Source organism: Citrus sinensis, chromosome 3 (genome assembly GCF_022201045.2).
Source record: "Citrus sinensis cultivar Valencia sweet orange chromosome 3, DVS_A1.0, whole genome shotgun sequence".
In the NCBI taxonomy this organism is placed as follows: Eukaryota; Viridiplantae; Streptophyta; class Magnoliopsida; order Sapindales; family Rutaceae; genus Citrus; species Citrus sinensis.
This window is the reverse complement of record NC_068558.1, coordinates 42,514,750-42,529,161: the sequence shown is the minus strand read 5'-3', so window position 1 is coordinate 42,529,161 and position 14,412 is coordinate 42,514,750. Positions and strand designations below refer to the sequence as shown.

The window sequence follows — 14,412 nt, the reverse complement described above, 5'->3', positions numbered from 1 at the left end:
GCTCCTCCTCCTTCACATGGAACTATATTCCTATTGGCATCGTGACACAGTGGTTTCCCAAATTCCACACGAGCCATGCTCGTGCTCGCCCCATAATACAGAGCCATGACCATCATTGACAGTATCAATGCGTTCTTTGAAATTAAGATATCCATGGCTCTCTAGCTTTTCTCACTCCAAATTAATTAATTATTTTATTATACTTGTATGTCCGTCTATTTGGGATTTAATTAATTAATTAATTCCAGAGGTGACGGAGATGAGAACGACAAGGCCACGTATATTTATACTTGTTTTTTTTCATAATTAATTCGGGTGATTCACTACTTAGAAAGTTAATTGCCAATGAATTAATCTATTTTCGAAGCTGTGGAACCGGACAATCCTTCGACAGTAACTAGTCTTAATTTGGTCCAATAATTCATCAACGACTTTCTCCTCCATATAAAATAAAATAATAATAATAATAATAATAACTCATGCCAGCTTTGAAATTACTAATTAAAATTAAAAAAAAAAGCTTTGAATTTATCCTACCTAATAATGGTTTAAGAAGTTTGTTTCAAATTGTCTTACCTGTCTTATTCAATTAACTAACACTACAAACAAAGAATCCTACTAATGCTCGCCCGTGCACACCGATTTTTTAATTTTAATTATCTTATTGTGAAATAAGGCTTTAAAAGAAAATTCAATGCAGCAATAGCTTATATTTATGCTAAAATTTTATATTAAAAAACATAAATTAGGTAATTAACTTAACTTATCAAGAATAAAATTGTCATAATAAAATTGTCATATCACGCACAACAAAATATCTTATTCTATGGATGTTTAATGTTTGTAATATAACTTAAATTGATTATAAATATGGTTATTATTGTTTTACTATTTCAAAAATTGACAAATATTAAATGATTACAAGAAATATTATTCTCTATCATTTTCCTACTATATCTTTATAAAAAATATCATTTTATTACTTTTCCGTTACAACCGTTAGTTGACTAGTTAATTGACTAACAAAATATCAATTTTACCATTCATGATTAAAAAAAAAACTTGAAACTTATTTACAAAATCAGCTCTTCCACATTTATTCGATCATCCAAGTTTCATTTCCAACATTATGATATAAATATGAAATCATTAATAAGACGAATTTGTAATCTATTTATAAAAATGAATACAAAATACCAACATATTTCTTTTTTATGGAAAGATATAATAAGAAAATGACAGAGGACAATACTTCTTGTAGTCATTTGATATTTATCAATTTTTAAAGTAGTGAAACGATAATAACCCTTATAAATAATATGGGCTTTTTATTATAGAATAACTCATATTATTAGGGTGAAGGAGTTAATTATAAGTGTAACATTTTTAAATGTAAAGAAGATAAGTATGACAGATCACTTTAATTTGGGTGTAAGTCTTTTAACTTATGTTTGAGGAAGGATTTGTAAGATTCCCTTTGGTTTTGTTATCTTACATGATGGGGATACAAACAAATAGATTAACTGCTAGATTTAATCAAAGCAATTGGAAATGTAATAAAGTAATTGAAGAGTTGTAGGGTGACTGGGGATGACGTCGTGAATTGGCCTCTAAAAGGTCGGCAGCACCATTATCACAGCTCACGAGTCCAATCCAGCTACAGTGGCGGCAAGTAGGGCGGGTTTCTTTGGATAATTAAACATAAAGGGCGACAATCAAAGAGAGAGCCAGGAAAAGAAGTCAACTCATCTTCATCATCTGCGGTTGAAGAAACAATGAAAGGAAGAGAGAGCCATCCTCTGCTGAGAGGGGGAAGAAGAGTGAGCAGTTACAGCCACGGCTTTTCTTCATCTGAGATCGAATCACTCGCTGCCATCTGTCAAACCCTCGTCCCTCCCTTGCCTCCGGAAACCATCACCAAACAGCACTCCCACAACCAGGCCATTGTTTCCTTCTACAAAGCTTCTGCCTCTCAGCATCCAATCCCTCATGAGGTAACACTCTTTATTTCTTGGGTATTATCTTTTACTTTCAAATCCTTCTTTTTTTGTTTTTTCTTTCTTTTAGCATTAAAAAACAAGTCTTTCTTTTTCCCTTTTCTCTTTTCAGGTAGCAGAGCTGATGGTGAAAAGAGGGCAGCCACAAGCTGTGTTCTTGGCACGTCTAATTCTCACGCTTCTTTCATTTAGACTAGGGACGTTACTGCTCTGTGGATATCTTTGTTTTGACTGGAACTGGCCCTTCATTCACAACTTCTCTGAAATTTCTTTGGAGAAGAGAGAAAAGATTCTCAAGAAATGGTCAAGGGAGAGATATTTGCTGCCTCTACGAATTGTGTTTGTGATGATCAAAATGTTTTGCTTGTTCGATTTCTTTGCCAGGGTAATGCTTTTAGTCCACTCATCTTTTCTTGTCATTATTATTATTTTCTTGAATTATCTAATTTTTGTTCATTAGTCAGTATTGATACAAAATGTTAGGTGATAAGCAATGATAATAAAGTATTCTTTTCTGACTTTTCATTGTGTTGACTTTAAGCTTGGTTCGTTAGGTGAATATGTTTTTAGAAGTTTACTTTCTCAATTCTAATTATTCTTTGTTATGTAAATATTCTGAAATTTTCTTACATAACAATGAGTTAGGAACCAAACACAACTAGGGAAGAAAATAAATTATAATTTTGGAAGCAAGAAAAATGACCTTGATGAATTACTGCAGTTTCTTCCCTGGCGAGAGGATGACATTAACTAATTTCGTTCTCAGTGTACCGACCCTGGCTTTTTGCCTCTATATTTGATCAATTTTTTTCTTGACTAATGTCGTGTTGTTACAAGTGTTACCTTTGCTTTCACTTTTTTGGAAAATTGTTCAATTGCTAAAGTTATGTCAGCCTTAAAATATGAGACTGGGATGTAGGAGTTAAAAAAAAAAATCTCTTGATTTCTAGTTCAGATTCTTGGTTTAGGAGTGAATCGAGAATGATGTGGATTGTCTTCCCATATCTCTTTATGTGAAAAATTTGAGCATCTCTCAAGGCTATGCAGATTCTTGATTTCCTATATTTTATATTTCGTTGCATTAGCATTTATAAATTTTTGTACTTTGACCATTTTTCAGACTGATGAAAAATCAGAAAACCCAGCATGGGAAGCAATTGGGTATCATGTAGACACCAGGGAACCATCCAACAAACCCAGAGGGGAGAGACCTCTTCAAAAGGGAATTGTAGAAACTGTGCATGAAAATGAAAATGACCATTCGCTTTTTCAACGTCTTGTCGATCATGGCCTTCAAGTCACTGTCGATCACGAACACAATTTGTTTGAGATCAAATGTGATGTTGTAGTTGTTGGTTCTGGTTGCGGTGGAGGGGTTGCAGCAGCAGTTCTTGCAAGCTCTGGGCAGAAAGTACTGGTTCTTGAAAAGGGGAACTATTTTGTTGCAGAAGACTATTCTTCTCTGGAAGGTCCCTCCATGCATGAGCTGTACGAATCTGGTGGATTGCTCTCAACCCTCGACGGGAAATTTATGGTTTTGGCAGGATCAGCGGTGGGTGGAGGCTCTGCTGTTAACTGGTCTGCCTGCATTGAAACACCGGATTCTGTTCTCAGGGACTGGTTTGTTGAGCATAAGATTCCTCTCTTTGGGAGCTTAGACTATCGAGCAGCAATGGACAAGGTCTGTAAGAGGATTGGTGTTACAGAACATTGTACTGAGGAAGGATTTCAAAATCAAGTTCTACAGAAAGGATGTGAGAATCTTGGTTTAAAAGTCGAGTCAGTTGCAAGAAATACTCCAGAAGAACATTATTGTGGTTCTTGCAACTATGGTTGTAGAACAGGAGACAAGAAAGGGACTGATGTTACTTGGCTTGTCGATGCCGTAGACAATGGTGCCGTGATTCTAGCAGGATTCAAAGCTGAGAAATTCATACTAGTGGATAACAAAGATAGTATTAGAAGTAAAAAATGCTTGGGGGTTACTGCAACAGCTCTGAATAAGAATGTCACAAGGAAGCTGCAAATCAAGGCTAAGGCAACAATCTCAGCTTGTGGATCTCTATTGACACCTCCTCTAATGATCTCTAGTGGATTGGAGAATTCAAATATTGGCACAAACCTTCATCTTCATCCTGTTCTTTTGGCTTGGGGATACATCCCAGATCATGTTTCAGAACTTAAAGGCAAAACTTTTGAAGGAGGAATCATCACTTCGATCCACAAGGTGGTTTCAGAAGACTCCAAAGTTCAGGCAATAATAGAATCTTCAGCAATGGGACCAGCTTCTTTTGCCGCAAGTTTTCCATGGATATCTGGGCGTGAATTGAAAGACAGAATGCTTAGGTATGGAAGAATTGCTCAACTTTTTGCATTGGTCAGAGATCAAGGTTCAGGAGAAGTTAAGGTCGAAGGTAAGATTAAGTATCGGCTAAGTAAGAATGATAAGGAGAATCTTAAAACTGGTTTGAGACAAGCTTTAAGAATTTTGATTGCGGCAGGAGCTGAAGAAGTGGGCACATATAGGAGTGATGGCCATAGGATTAGATGTAAAGGAATCAAGGAGGAAGATCTCGAGGAGTTTATAGGTTCTATCGAAGTAGTAGGTGGGATGGCGTCGAGGGGGGAGCACTGGTCTGTATATTTTTCAGCACACCAGATGGGAAGTTGCAGGATGGGTGCTACTGAGGAAGATGGTGCGGTTGATGAGAATGGTGAAAGTTGGGAAGCAGAAGGCTTATTTGTGTGCGATGGCAGTGTTCTGCCAAGTGCAATTGGCATAAATCCTATGATTACTATTGAATCCACATCCTACTGCATTTCCAAGAAGATTGCAGACTCACTGAAAAAAGATATACGCTCAACAGAAAATTAAAATTTTGTTCATTATGCTCTTCTTTGATTCTCTTTTCATCATTGTGAACAGGCATTATGAGTAAAGCAAATAAGAAAAATAAATTAACAAATCTTCTTATTTATTTTTCAGCATTCTCTGCTGGGAAGAGATTAGACTGAATAAATTAGCTCTAGACACCATGTCCGAGACACAGCTCATCTCTAAGAGTGGAAGCAAGTAAAGGGGAAGAAAGCAGGCACAAGAGACCAAACTAACCACAAAATTTAATTGAGGTGTCATAAATTTATAATACTCTATGAAACACCGCAATAATCAGAACCATGAAACGTCAAATCTTGAAAGACAATTGAAGAATGTTTCCTCATTCCTGCTTTTTATCAACAGCAAAGATTCAATGCACTCAATTTTACCAAAATTCTTTAAAATTCTGAAGTTTGTGAAGAATGGGAGCAGTACACTTGTATATTTGATTTTTTTCAACTGGCTATAGCTTTAACTGCTTTCTCAGCAGCATCATCAAGATCTTCTGCTGTTATTAGAGTCATACCACTTTCCTGCAACATTAGTGATAATGAGTATCTAACTAGAATAATCAAGAAAATTACTCTAATCATTTTAAGTTCTAAATGAAATTTTTACATTTTTATCATAAATATTTAAATCAGATCCAATTCCACATTTACCTTAAGTATCCTCTTTCCCTGGTCAACATTGGTGCCTTCAAGACGAACCACCACTGGTACTTTGAGTGCAACCTTGAGTACAAGCCCAGATCAAATCAATGCTTCTAGAATAACTGAACTCAAAGCAATGTAATAAAGTACAGAAATTTTTTTTATTTTTTTTTCCTTTTCATGTATTTTTGTCTTGGGGAACATAACTCAAATTCTTTGCCACCTCAACCAATATTGAACAAACTAATCAATTCTTCTTCATGCCTAGTCTAAAATGATAATTCACCTACAAAGATATGCGAATGAAAATCTATACATTGATACCAGAACAAAAGATAAGGAAATGACAAGTATTTGGCGTGCTAAAGAGAAGGCAATTTAACAGATAATAATTTCTCTTATTATGAGATTTGAATCTAGAACCTTGCCAACATCATCTAACCAGTCTGAAAAGGCAGAAATAATTTGAATGAAAACCAAAACAATCTAATGCACTTACTTGTTTAGCAGCATTGACAATTCCACTGGCTATTACATCACATTTCATGATTCCTCCAAATATGTTCACCAAGATTGCTTTGACTTTCTCATCAGAAGTCAAAATTTTAAATGCCTCAACCACCTGTCCACGTGATAGATTAAGCAAGTAAGAATCTGTTACAATTTTAAAACCAATTAATATATCAAGTTGATCATTAAGCATGTCAGATATCAACAAACATATAAGCATAAGTGCAAAGACACAAATGTAGATAACAGCATCAGCAAGTTACCACAATGGGCACCACCAACATAAATTACAGTGATAACATACAGAAACCCAAAAAGTTATCACTTCCAGATGTTTGAATCTGAAGTAGGCTCAAAACTATTGACACATTCGACCAGTGACATGATTAGCACACAGAAAACAAAGTCTAGAAACATTACCTGGCCCTCAGAAGCATTACCACCAACATCCAGGAAATTGGCAGGAGTTCCACCATGTAATTTGATTATATCCATTGTAGCCATAGCTAATCCTGCACCATTCACCATGCAACCAATTTCTCCATCCAAGCCAATGTAATTTAAATCAGCTTTGGCAGCAGCCACCTGTCAGAAGATAAAATGTACAACTCAAGCAGGATAAAAGAAAGCATAAAACATTTGTGTGAGTCTACTCTTGTCTATGCTAGTTTGTCCATTTTCGTACTGGGAATGAGAGAGATTTTATCTATGGGATACATGACAAGATGGTTCAGGCTCTGTGATCAAAGAATCTTTGTAATTGACAAAATTAACATTTTTGAATAACCCATCACCCACTCTAAGGTTGTACTTTTAGATCACTAGTATAAGACTAAACATTTCACATACATAATCAAGAAAATTGTATAACTATCCAAACCTCTCGAGGATCCTCTTGCGTTGGGTCACGCAGAGCAAATATCTCTTTCTGACGGAAGGCAGCATTATCATCAAAATTCAACTTAGCATCAGCAGCCACCAACTGCTTACCAGAAGTCTCTGCTAGAGGATTGATCTGACCCAAAATAAAAAGAATATCCAAACTAAGACATCCACCAGAGAAAATAATAATAATAATAATACAATACAGAGAGATCCACCAACCAAATGGATTACCAATTCCACTTGCCCCCCAACCAATAAAAGACATACAAATCAGTAACACTAGAGATATGTAGAAATTCATGCTCACTTCCAATAATGTGCAGTCACTCTCACAAAAGAGTTTATACAGTTTCTTCACTTGTTCAATTGCATCATTTCTATCAGCAACCTTGGGTGCCAAACCATCAACAACCTTAGCAGCATCTTCATCAGTGATTCCATTGAAAACATCAATAGGCACCTATAAGAAATAAACGAACACTCAGCTACATATCGATATAGCAACAGAAAGAAAAGAAGAGACTGCCCTTGATGCCCATCCTAAATTATCCAAGGAAAACAGAAGGATAATAACCTTAACAATCATGTTAGGATATTTCTCAGCAAGGTCTTCAATGCTGGTTCCTCCCTTGCTGCAACCAATTATTATCTGAAAAATAGTATATAAATAAGTGTTTTTACTTTTGAAACAATCATCTCCAGTGAAAATTTGTATAAAAAAGGCTAAAGGTATCGAAAACAATAGAGATATTGGGAAACCTACAGGGCCAGCAGTTTTACGATCCAACATGATAGCAAAGTACATCTCATTGACAAGTGACAACTTTTCACACAAATAAACCTGGCAGGGGAAAGAAATTGATCAGAGAAAACATCAAACTACTTCTATTGAGGTAAAATCACTGTTCATCGAGTAACTCGAAAGAACGTCATAGTTTTTATTTAAAATAAAAAGGATATAATAGATCCGAGTCCAAGAAGATCAAATACTATAACTGCATATGCCTCCTCAGTGGCAACGAATGAGTTTAAATGTAGGTTCTACATAGATAGAAAAGGATATCCAACCTTGCTGACAATTTTGCCTTGTGGACCAGTTTGTTTGGTGACAAGTATCTGTCCAAGCATCTTCCCTGCAAGCAATAAGAACATAAGATAAATTTGGAAAGATCAATCTTCAACTTTTACCAAATACGAAAAGGAAAAAGCAAATCAAACTCCAAAGGATTATTATAGAAAGAAAAATAACCATTACCAGCTAAATCTTCAACTTCTTCTTTCTTAACGATGTGAACCCCACCCTTAAGACCAGACTTAAAAGTACCCAAGCCTCTCCCACCAGCCAAAATTTGGCTCTTAACCACCAGCTACATCACATTCAACATCAATATTACTCAACGTTGCTTGGTCTAGTTTAATCAAGAAAAAAAAAATTCAAGTTATAGAGAAAAATTTATCAAAATTCACCTCCTTATGATCGGGAAAAGCATCCTGAATAGCCTTTTTGACTTCATCAACAGAAGCAACAGCGAGTCCTTTGGGCACATTGATTCCATATTTGGCCATCAACTCAGCCCCCTGATTTCCACACACTAAAATCCATCAGTCCTCACATTCAATCCAAAAGAAATTTCAAACCTTTCAACAAGTACAAAGATCCACAAATGCAGTTGCCAGTTTTTGGGAAACAAAAACAAGGAGAAAAACAATAATAATAACACAAGAGTAATAGAAGAAACAAAAGGAAAAATAGGGAACCTGATATTCGTGGATGTTGAGACGGCGGAGCTGCTGTTGCTGCCATTGGCCGGCGACGGTGAGGGAACGAGAGACGAGTTTGTTTAACAATCCTCTCACCATTATTTCAGAAGAGAAGATTCGAATTGGATAGATGTACGTGAAACCCTAACAATGAAGAGAAAAAAGGGAATTTGTCGCGGCTGCTTACTGATGCGAATGCGATCAAAGTCAGACGAAGAAGAGTGTGACAGAATTGACCCTAGACGGTAGAGAACCAGAGATTCTTCCTATTTTCTTTATTTCGTTATTTCGTTATTTCACCCCTCCTATCTCACAGTTTTATGCAAATATACCCCCTTTTCTTCAATGAAAGTTGTTCTAGCAAAGATTTCATTGAGCCCCTCGTGTTATTCGTTTATTCTAATTTCAGAACGTTACGAAAGAATATTTTTTAAGATATTACCCGGTTTTGTTTCCCACGTGTTATTATTGTTATGTCCGCGTTATGAAAATTACTAGTCAAGGCAGTTCGGTTCCAATTTGGAGACCCATTGGGACATTTCCACAAGTCACCTGCAAGAAATCACTCACGAAATTCTTCAAAATATATAATAGCTGAACCATATCAAAAGTTTGGTACTTGCACATGATCGCCGAAGATCAAAAGAAAACCATATAACTTAATCTGCGTGTATGGGCTCATCCCACAGATCAATAAAGCTTCTGGTTAAGCATGCAAGTAGCCGACAAGAACAGAAGAATAATTTACATATCTAATTATCTACGGCAGACCATGTAAACAATAAAATCATCCGAGGATATGGAATCCTCAATAACAAGAACCAACTACTCCCGAAAATACAAGAGGTTATGGTCCCAAAGGCATACACGTGGCATACAAACAAGAGTGAGTAAGAATCCATTTGGTTCAATTATCCTGCACCGTGGCATGATAATTTGGATTCTATAGCTTAACCAAAGTTGTGGATCCCGGCATTATAAAAGCAGCAAGTTTGGCTTCAACAGCTTTGCCCTGCTAAATCAAAATAATCTTGATTATGCACCATGGTTCTCACATCCCAAGGGAACTACATTCAACAAGACATTACCAAAATAACATTAAGAAAAATGGTAAATTAAATAACACAGTGGAGGAAATAATCAAATGCAAACGAGTACAACATTAATATACTAAGCAAGCTTGTTTGAGTACCAGATTTTGAGCTAACAAGGAGGATAGACAGCTGTTTTATCAATCCATGATGGCCTCCTCGCTTTATAGTAGAAATGCGCAATCATTTGCACTAACTCATCAGCTGTGCGAAACTCTGCAAAGACCAAGGTCAATTGCAATAGAAAAAACCATGCTTTGTCATACACTTAAAAAGGGGGGAAACTTGAATGTTACCTTTTTCCCTGTACAAGATCCTGTTTCCCAGTAAAAATAAAATTTGTGGGCATTCTTTAACTTTAAGAGCATATGCCAAATCTCTCTCAATATTGATGTCTATCTTAACTGCCTGTTACAAAGAAATTTGAAGACTGTCACGATCAGTATTACACAAGAGAAATCAATCTGAGGAAATCCAAGATCCTTCCAAGCAGGCTCCTGTATTGGTTGCCAAGGAAATATACATTTGACCCTTTACAATCAAACAGAGGGTCAGGTTCTATACATTTGACCCTTCAACAGAAGACAGCAAAAGCATACCATTCGACTGCAACTTCACACAGAGTCAAAATATTTCTAGGTACAAAGTTACAAATGACTACATGTAATGAAAAAAAATTAAAGAATCAGGGGAAATTATTAAATGAGAAGCAGAAGGTACCCGAGGAGGCAGTCGATCTTTGGCACTCCAATACACCTGTATTGCCTTCTCTAGTTCTTTCAAAGTCTTCCAGTTCTTAGTTGCCCTGGACATGGTGCAATTCCACAAGTTATAAAATGAAAACCTCCTCTTACATTTTGGAAAGATATGGTAAAAGAAATGGAAAATGGTGGAATTCTAAAGGGATTATAATTTCTTAAGCAAACTTGAACTTTTTCTTCTCTTTCACTCATTTTTCCCGAGAATCAAACAGGAAATTGAGATAACTTTGACGTAGAAAAATTAACAGCATATACAAAGGATAAGTTAAATGCAAAAAATGTCCACTTCCTGCATATATTTTACATTGTGCATAAGTATGAAACCCACAAGAAAATCAGTTTACTTGCCTTCATCAGCAGAAATGGACAAGATGATAAAACTGAAGTTGAGAAGAGATGCACTTCACAGGCACAAGGCAACAGACAATTCGCTATTATGTACTATGCATTGCACATTTGTCCATAAGCAACTACTTCTAATATTTAAAAGCGCATTAGTACCAATTGACAGTTCTATGCAATAAAACGACATACAATCTAGACCAATTCTAGTACTAAGCAAACTTACAACAAGCAGAACAGCAGTTGACTTTTTAAGCAATACTCACTTATAGGTATAATGGCCCATTTTCATATAAAGAGTACTTATATAAATATCCCAGTTGAATTATTTGTCTCTAAACAAATTAACTATCTGTATTATAAACATATCCATCATCAAGTTTCAGAATCTATACTGAATAGTGGAACATAAGAAAGTTACCGATTATATCTCTCGAAAACAAGAACAACAAGCGGACTTGGATGAAAAGCAAAGCTCTCCCACTCCAAACAGTTGATCTCTTTCACCCAGCTATCATCAATTTCCCCTTCCCAATCAATTTCAAAGCCATCTTCCCCCACAACATTCTTAATTGGATGCTGCTCAAAATACTCTGAAGCTCTAATTCCCCACCCCACATCAGCATCCAGTGGCCAATTAGGATCATCCACCTCAACCACCATCTTCTTTTTTCTTTTCCCTTTACCAACATCACCATCATCATTCTCATCATCATTGTCGTCGTCATCACTGGTATCAGAATCCACAACATCTTCATCCCTGTCTTTGAACACGCTCTCCGTATTCTGGAAAGCTTCAGAGTTCTGCTGCTTAATGGTTGCCAAGGTCCGTTCAAGCGAGTCACGTACATAATCTTCAACAGCAGCTGCTTCACTCTTATGACCCCGCCTTGGCTTTCTCGGTTTTGTTTTCGGGAAAATTCCATCACCATCACTATCTTCATCTTTGGTTTGGGAAAGTTCTGCCTTTTGTGGGTTCTTTCTTCTTTTGGGCTTGGACCTAGGTTCAGGGTCAGGTTTCGAGTCCGAATTTCTTGAAACAGCAGAGCAAGCAAGAGACTTGACAGTATGACTATGTTGTTCCAGGGATGGCAAGATTGGATTCGAAAACGGAAGCAATTTAGGAGCAATGTTTATTATATTTACTGAACAAAAAGGTGAAACTGATTTTGGAATACTGAAACCTTGAAGAAGAAACATCTTATCTACTTCAGATAGCTTAAATTCAATCAGCAATCTCAAACTAACACCATTAAGCTTTTAATCTCCAAAAGAGAATGAAACCCCACAAAAGCTATTCAATTTAACATTTGTTCTTTCAAATGGTGGCAAAGCAATAGGCCAAAAGGACAAGTGCTTAGCTGCTAGCCTGCTACAGTGGTTGACCTGACACGATACGAAGAACATATACCAATAAGTAAGCAAGCAAATAAAAGAATAATTAAACTATCATTTCATCATTGTTACTAAAAGGTTATGTAAGTACGACTAGGGTGTAACAAAAAACGAACCTGTAAAGCTAGTAGAATATGCGTTGATTCGTTCGGATTTCAGAAATTATTCGCTGTTCCGGCAAATTGGTGCAATAATTATTAAAGATAAAAAGGGAGTGCGAAGTGACAACTACCTCGTTCTGCTCGTTTCATTACGAGAACTTATCCAGTGAACAAAACCCAGCTTTTCCAGTACAGAGCACCTTCATTGATGATTAAGTTCATTTGTACAGGCTTATTTTCTTAGACTTAGCTATTTATTTTTGTTAATTATTAATATTAAATAAATATAACACTATTAAAATTAAATAAAGATAATATTATTATTTTAATAAATATAATATTATTAAATAATATAACAATATTATTTAAATAAATATGATATTTTATATTTTTTTAAATGTAACATTATTTTATTTCAATCAATATAAGAGAAATTATCATTCATATACCATATATTTGCTCTGTTATCAAAAATACTATAACACTTTGAGGGTGTATCAATCGTCCACCCTTAGTTGACAAAATATATCAGTCAACCACCAAACCGTTAATTGCCATTTGAAAGTTAACAGAATTACAGTGAATTGACGATTTTACCCTTAAAAATTATCACATGTATACCCTTAAATTATCACTTATACCATATGAAAAGACTAAATTACCCTTCTGACGTCATCATACTTAAATGGCAACTAACGGTTTGGTGGTCAGCTGATACATTTTGTCAACTTAGAATGGACGATTGATACACCCTCAAAGTGTTGTAGTATTTTTGATAATGAAGTAAACTAAAGGTATAAAAATGATAATTTCCCATCAATATAATTATATTATATTTAATAAAGAAGGTTAAAATGAAAGAAGTGAAAGTGAATTTCCACTCTCACCTTCTCCAATCCAAGTGAGAATTTCACTCCCACTCTTCGCTTAGAAAATGAGTGCAATTCAAGAAGTAAAACACGAACTCCTCTCCTTAAATAAATAAGTAAATATTACGATAGGAGGAATCTACACGTATCACTCTCACTCCAACAAGTAACACAATATTATGTTATCTTTTTTCTGACGTTAAATTAACTCCTCACATTACTCAATTGCAAATTACGGATAATCTTACCTATTAGGGTTTTTTATTTTAATATACCCTATTTGCCTCTAAATACTAAATATATACCTTATTGCATACATGTGACTCATGAAGGTGGGAAAAGTAAAAAATAGCCTAAAAAAACTATGAATCTACACAATTTTCTTCCTCTCATGGTTTCTTTCTCTCACTATTCTTTTCTCATGGTTTTCTCTTCTAACCATTTTTGCCTTTCTAACGGTCCGTTCTCTCTCATCATTTCATTTCTTACCTCCAATACCAAGGTTTTTGATAAAATAAAATAAAATGTTCAAAAGGTGCATTGTTAAGTGGTGGATAAATTATGTTTGAAATGTAGCCTTTTTGTATGCTTAAGGTTTGATCGATTTGATTTCATTACAAGTATATTTGCTAATAATTTATGAGTTTTAATTGTACATTATTCATTTTTGTGCTTGCACACATACTATTACATAAAATGGAGACTCAATTTAAGTTATGAGTGATTGAAAAATCAGTCCCGGAAGAAGTCAAGTATAAATTCAGGGAAGTCGAAAATTTACTCAAGTAAAAAATGAAGGAGATGAGTAAGTTGAGTATTTGGTCGCAGGAAGTCGAGTAAGTATATTAAATGAGTCGCGTATTAAGTGAAGTAATTTAAAAAAAAAATTGAGCAAAAGTCGAGTGAATTTTTAGAACAAGACGAATAAGAGTTATGTAATTTTTAAAGAGGTCGAGTACAGAGTCGGTTAAGTTCAGTATTTAGTCGAGTAAGAAGTGAAGGAGATGAGTAAGCCGAGTATCTAGCCGAGTATCTAGTCGAGTATGAAGTCGAGTAAGTACATTGAATGAGTCGAGTATTAATAATTTTGAAGATAAATTGAGCCAAGTATTAATAATTTTTAAAATAAATTGAGTAAAAGTCGAGCCAATATTTTGAACAAGTCGAGT

The 14,412-nt window shown here is 35.3% G+C and overlaps 3 protein-coding genes across 5 annotated transcripts; 1 reads left to right on the top strand and 2 right to left on the bottom strand.

Moving 5' to 3' along the window:
• The first annotated feature begins 1,515 nt into the window (after positions 1-1,515).
• On the top strand, positions 1,516-4,963 carry LOC102626408 (long-chain-alcohol oxidase FAO2-like). The gene is made up of 3 exons (XM_006479425.4): positions 1,516-1,994; positions 2,110-2,382; positions 3,118-4,963. Exons 1-3 carry the CDS (start codon positions 1,776-1,778, stop codon positions 4,870-4,872), a joined length of 2,247 nt encoding a protein of 748 aa, XP_006479488.2. The 5' UTR covers positions 1,516-1,775; the 3' UTR covers positions 4,873-4,963.
• A 142-nt stretch (positions 4,964-5,105) lies between these two features.
• Positions 5,106-9,027, bottom strand: LOC102626700 (succinate--CoA ligase [ADP-forming] subunit beta, mitochondrial). Its single transcript, XM_006479426.3, has 12 exons — positions 8,682-9,027; positions 8,391-8,501; positions 8,179-8,290; positions 7,992-8,056; positions 7,687-7,764; positions 7,498-7,572; positions 7,231-7,383; positions 6,919-7,053; positions 6,459-6,623; positions 6,028-6,150; positions 5,538-5,609; positions 5,106-5,408 (listed from the first exon to the last, which is right to left on the bottom strand). The coding sequence occupies exons 1-12, from the start codon at positions 8,781-8,783 to the stop codon at positions 5,331-5,333; spliced, it is 1,269 nt and encodes a 422-aa protein (XP_006479489.2). The 5' UTR covers positions 8,784-9,027; the 3' UTR covers positions 5,106-5,330.
• A 223-nt stretch (positions 9,028-9,250) lies between these two features.
• Positions 9,251-12,610, bottom strand: LOC102625733 (thioredoxin-like fold domain-containing protein MRL7, chloroplastic). 3 transcript variants are annotated; one of them, XM_006479423.4, is made up of 6 exons: positions 12,506-12,610; positions 11,300-12,264; positions 10,496-10,580; positions 10,072-10,183; positions 9,877-9,991; positions 9,251-9,751 (listed from the first exon to the last, which is right to left on the bottom strand). In XM_006479423.4, exons 2-5 carry the CDS (start codon positions 12,076-12,078, stop codon positions 9,888-9,890), a joined length of 1,080 nt encoding a protein of 359 aa, XP_006479486.2. In that variant the 5' UTR covers positions 12,079-12,264; positions 12,506-12,610; the 3' UTR covers positions 9,251-9,751; positions 9,877-9,887. The 3 variants fall into 3 exon arrangements, with proteins under 3 accessions (XP_006479486.2, XP_006479485.2, XP_006479487.2); XM_006479422.4 differs by having other exon boundaries at positions 12,390-12,609; XM_006479424.4 differs by having other exon boundaries at positions 9,251-9,696; positions 12,390-12,609.
• Between the last annotated feature and the right edge of the window lie 1,802 nt (positions 12,611-14,412).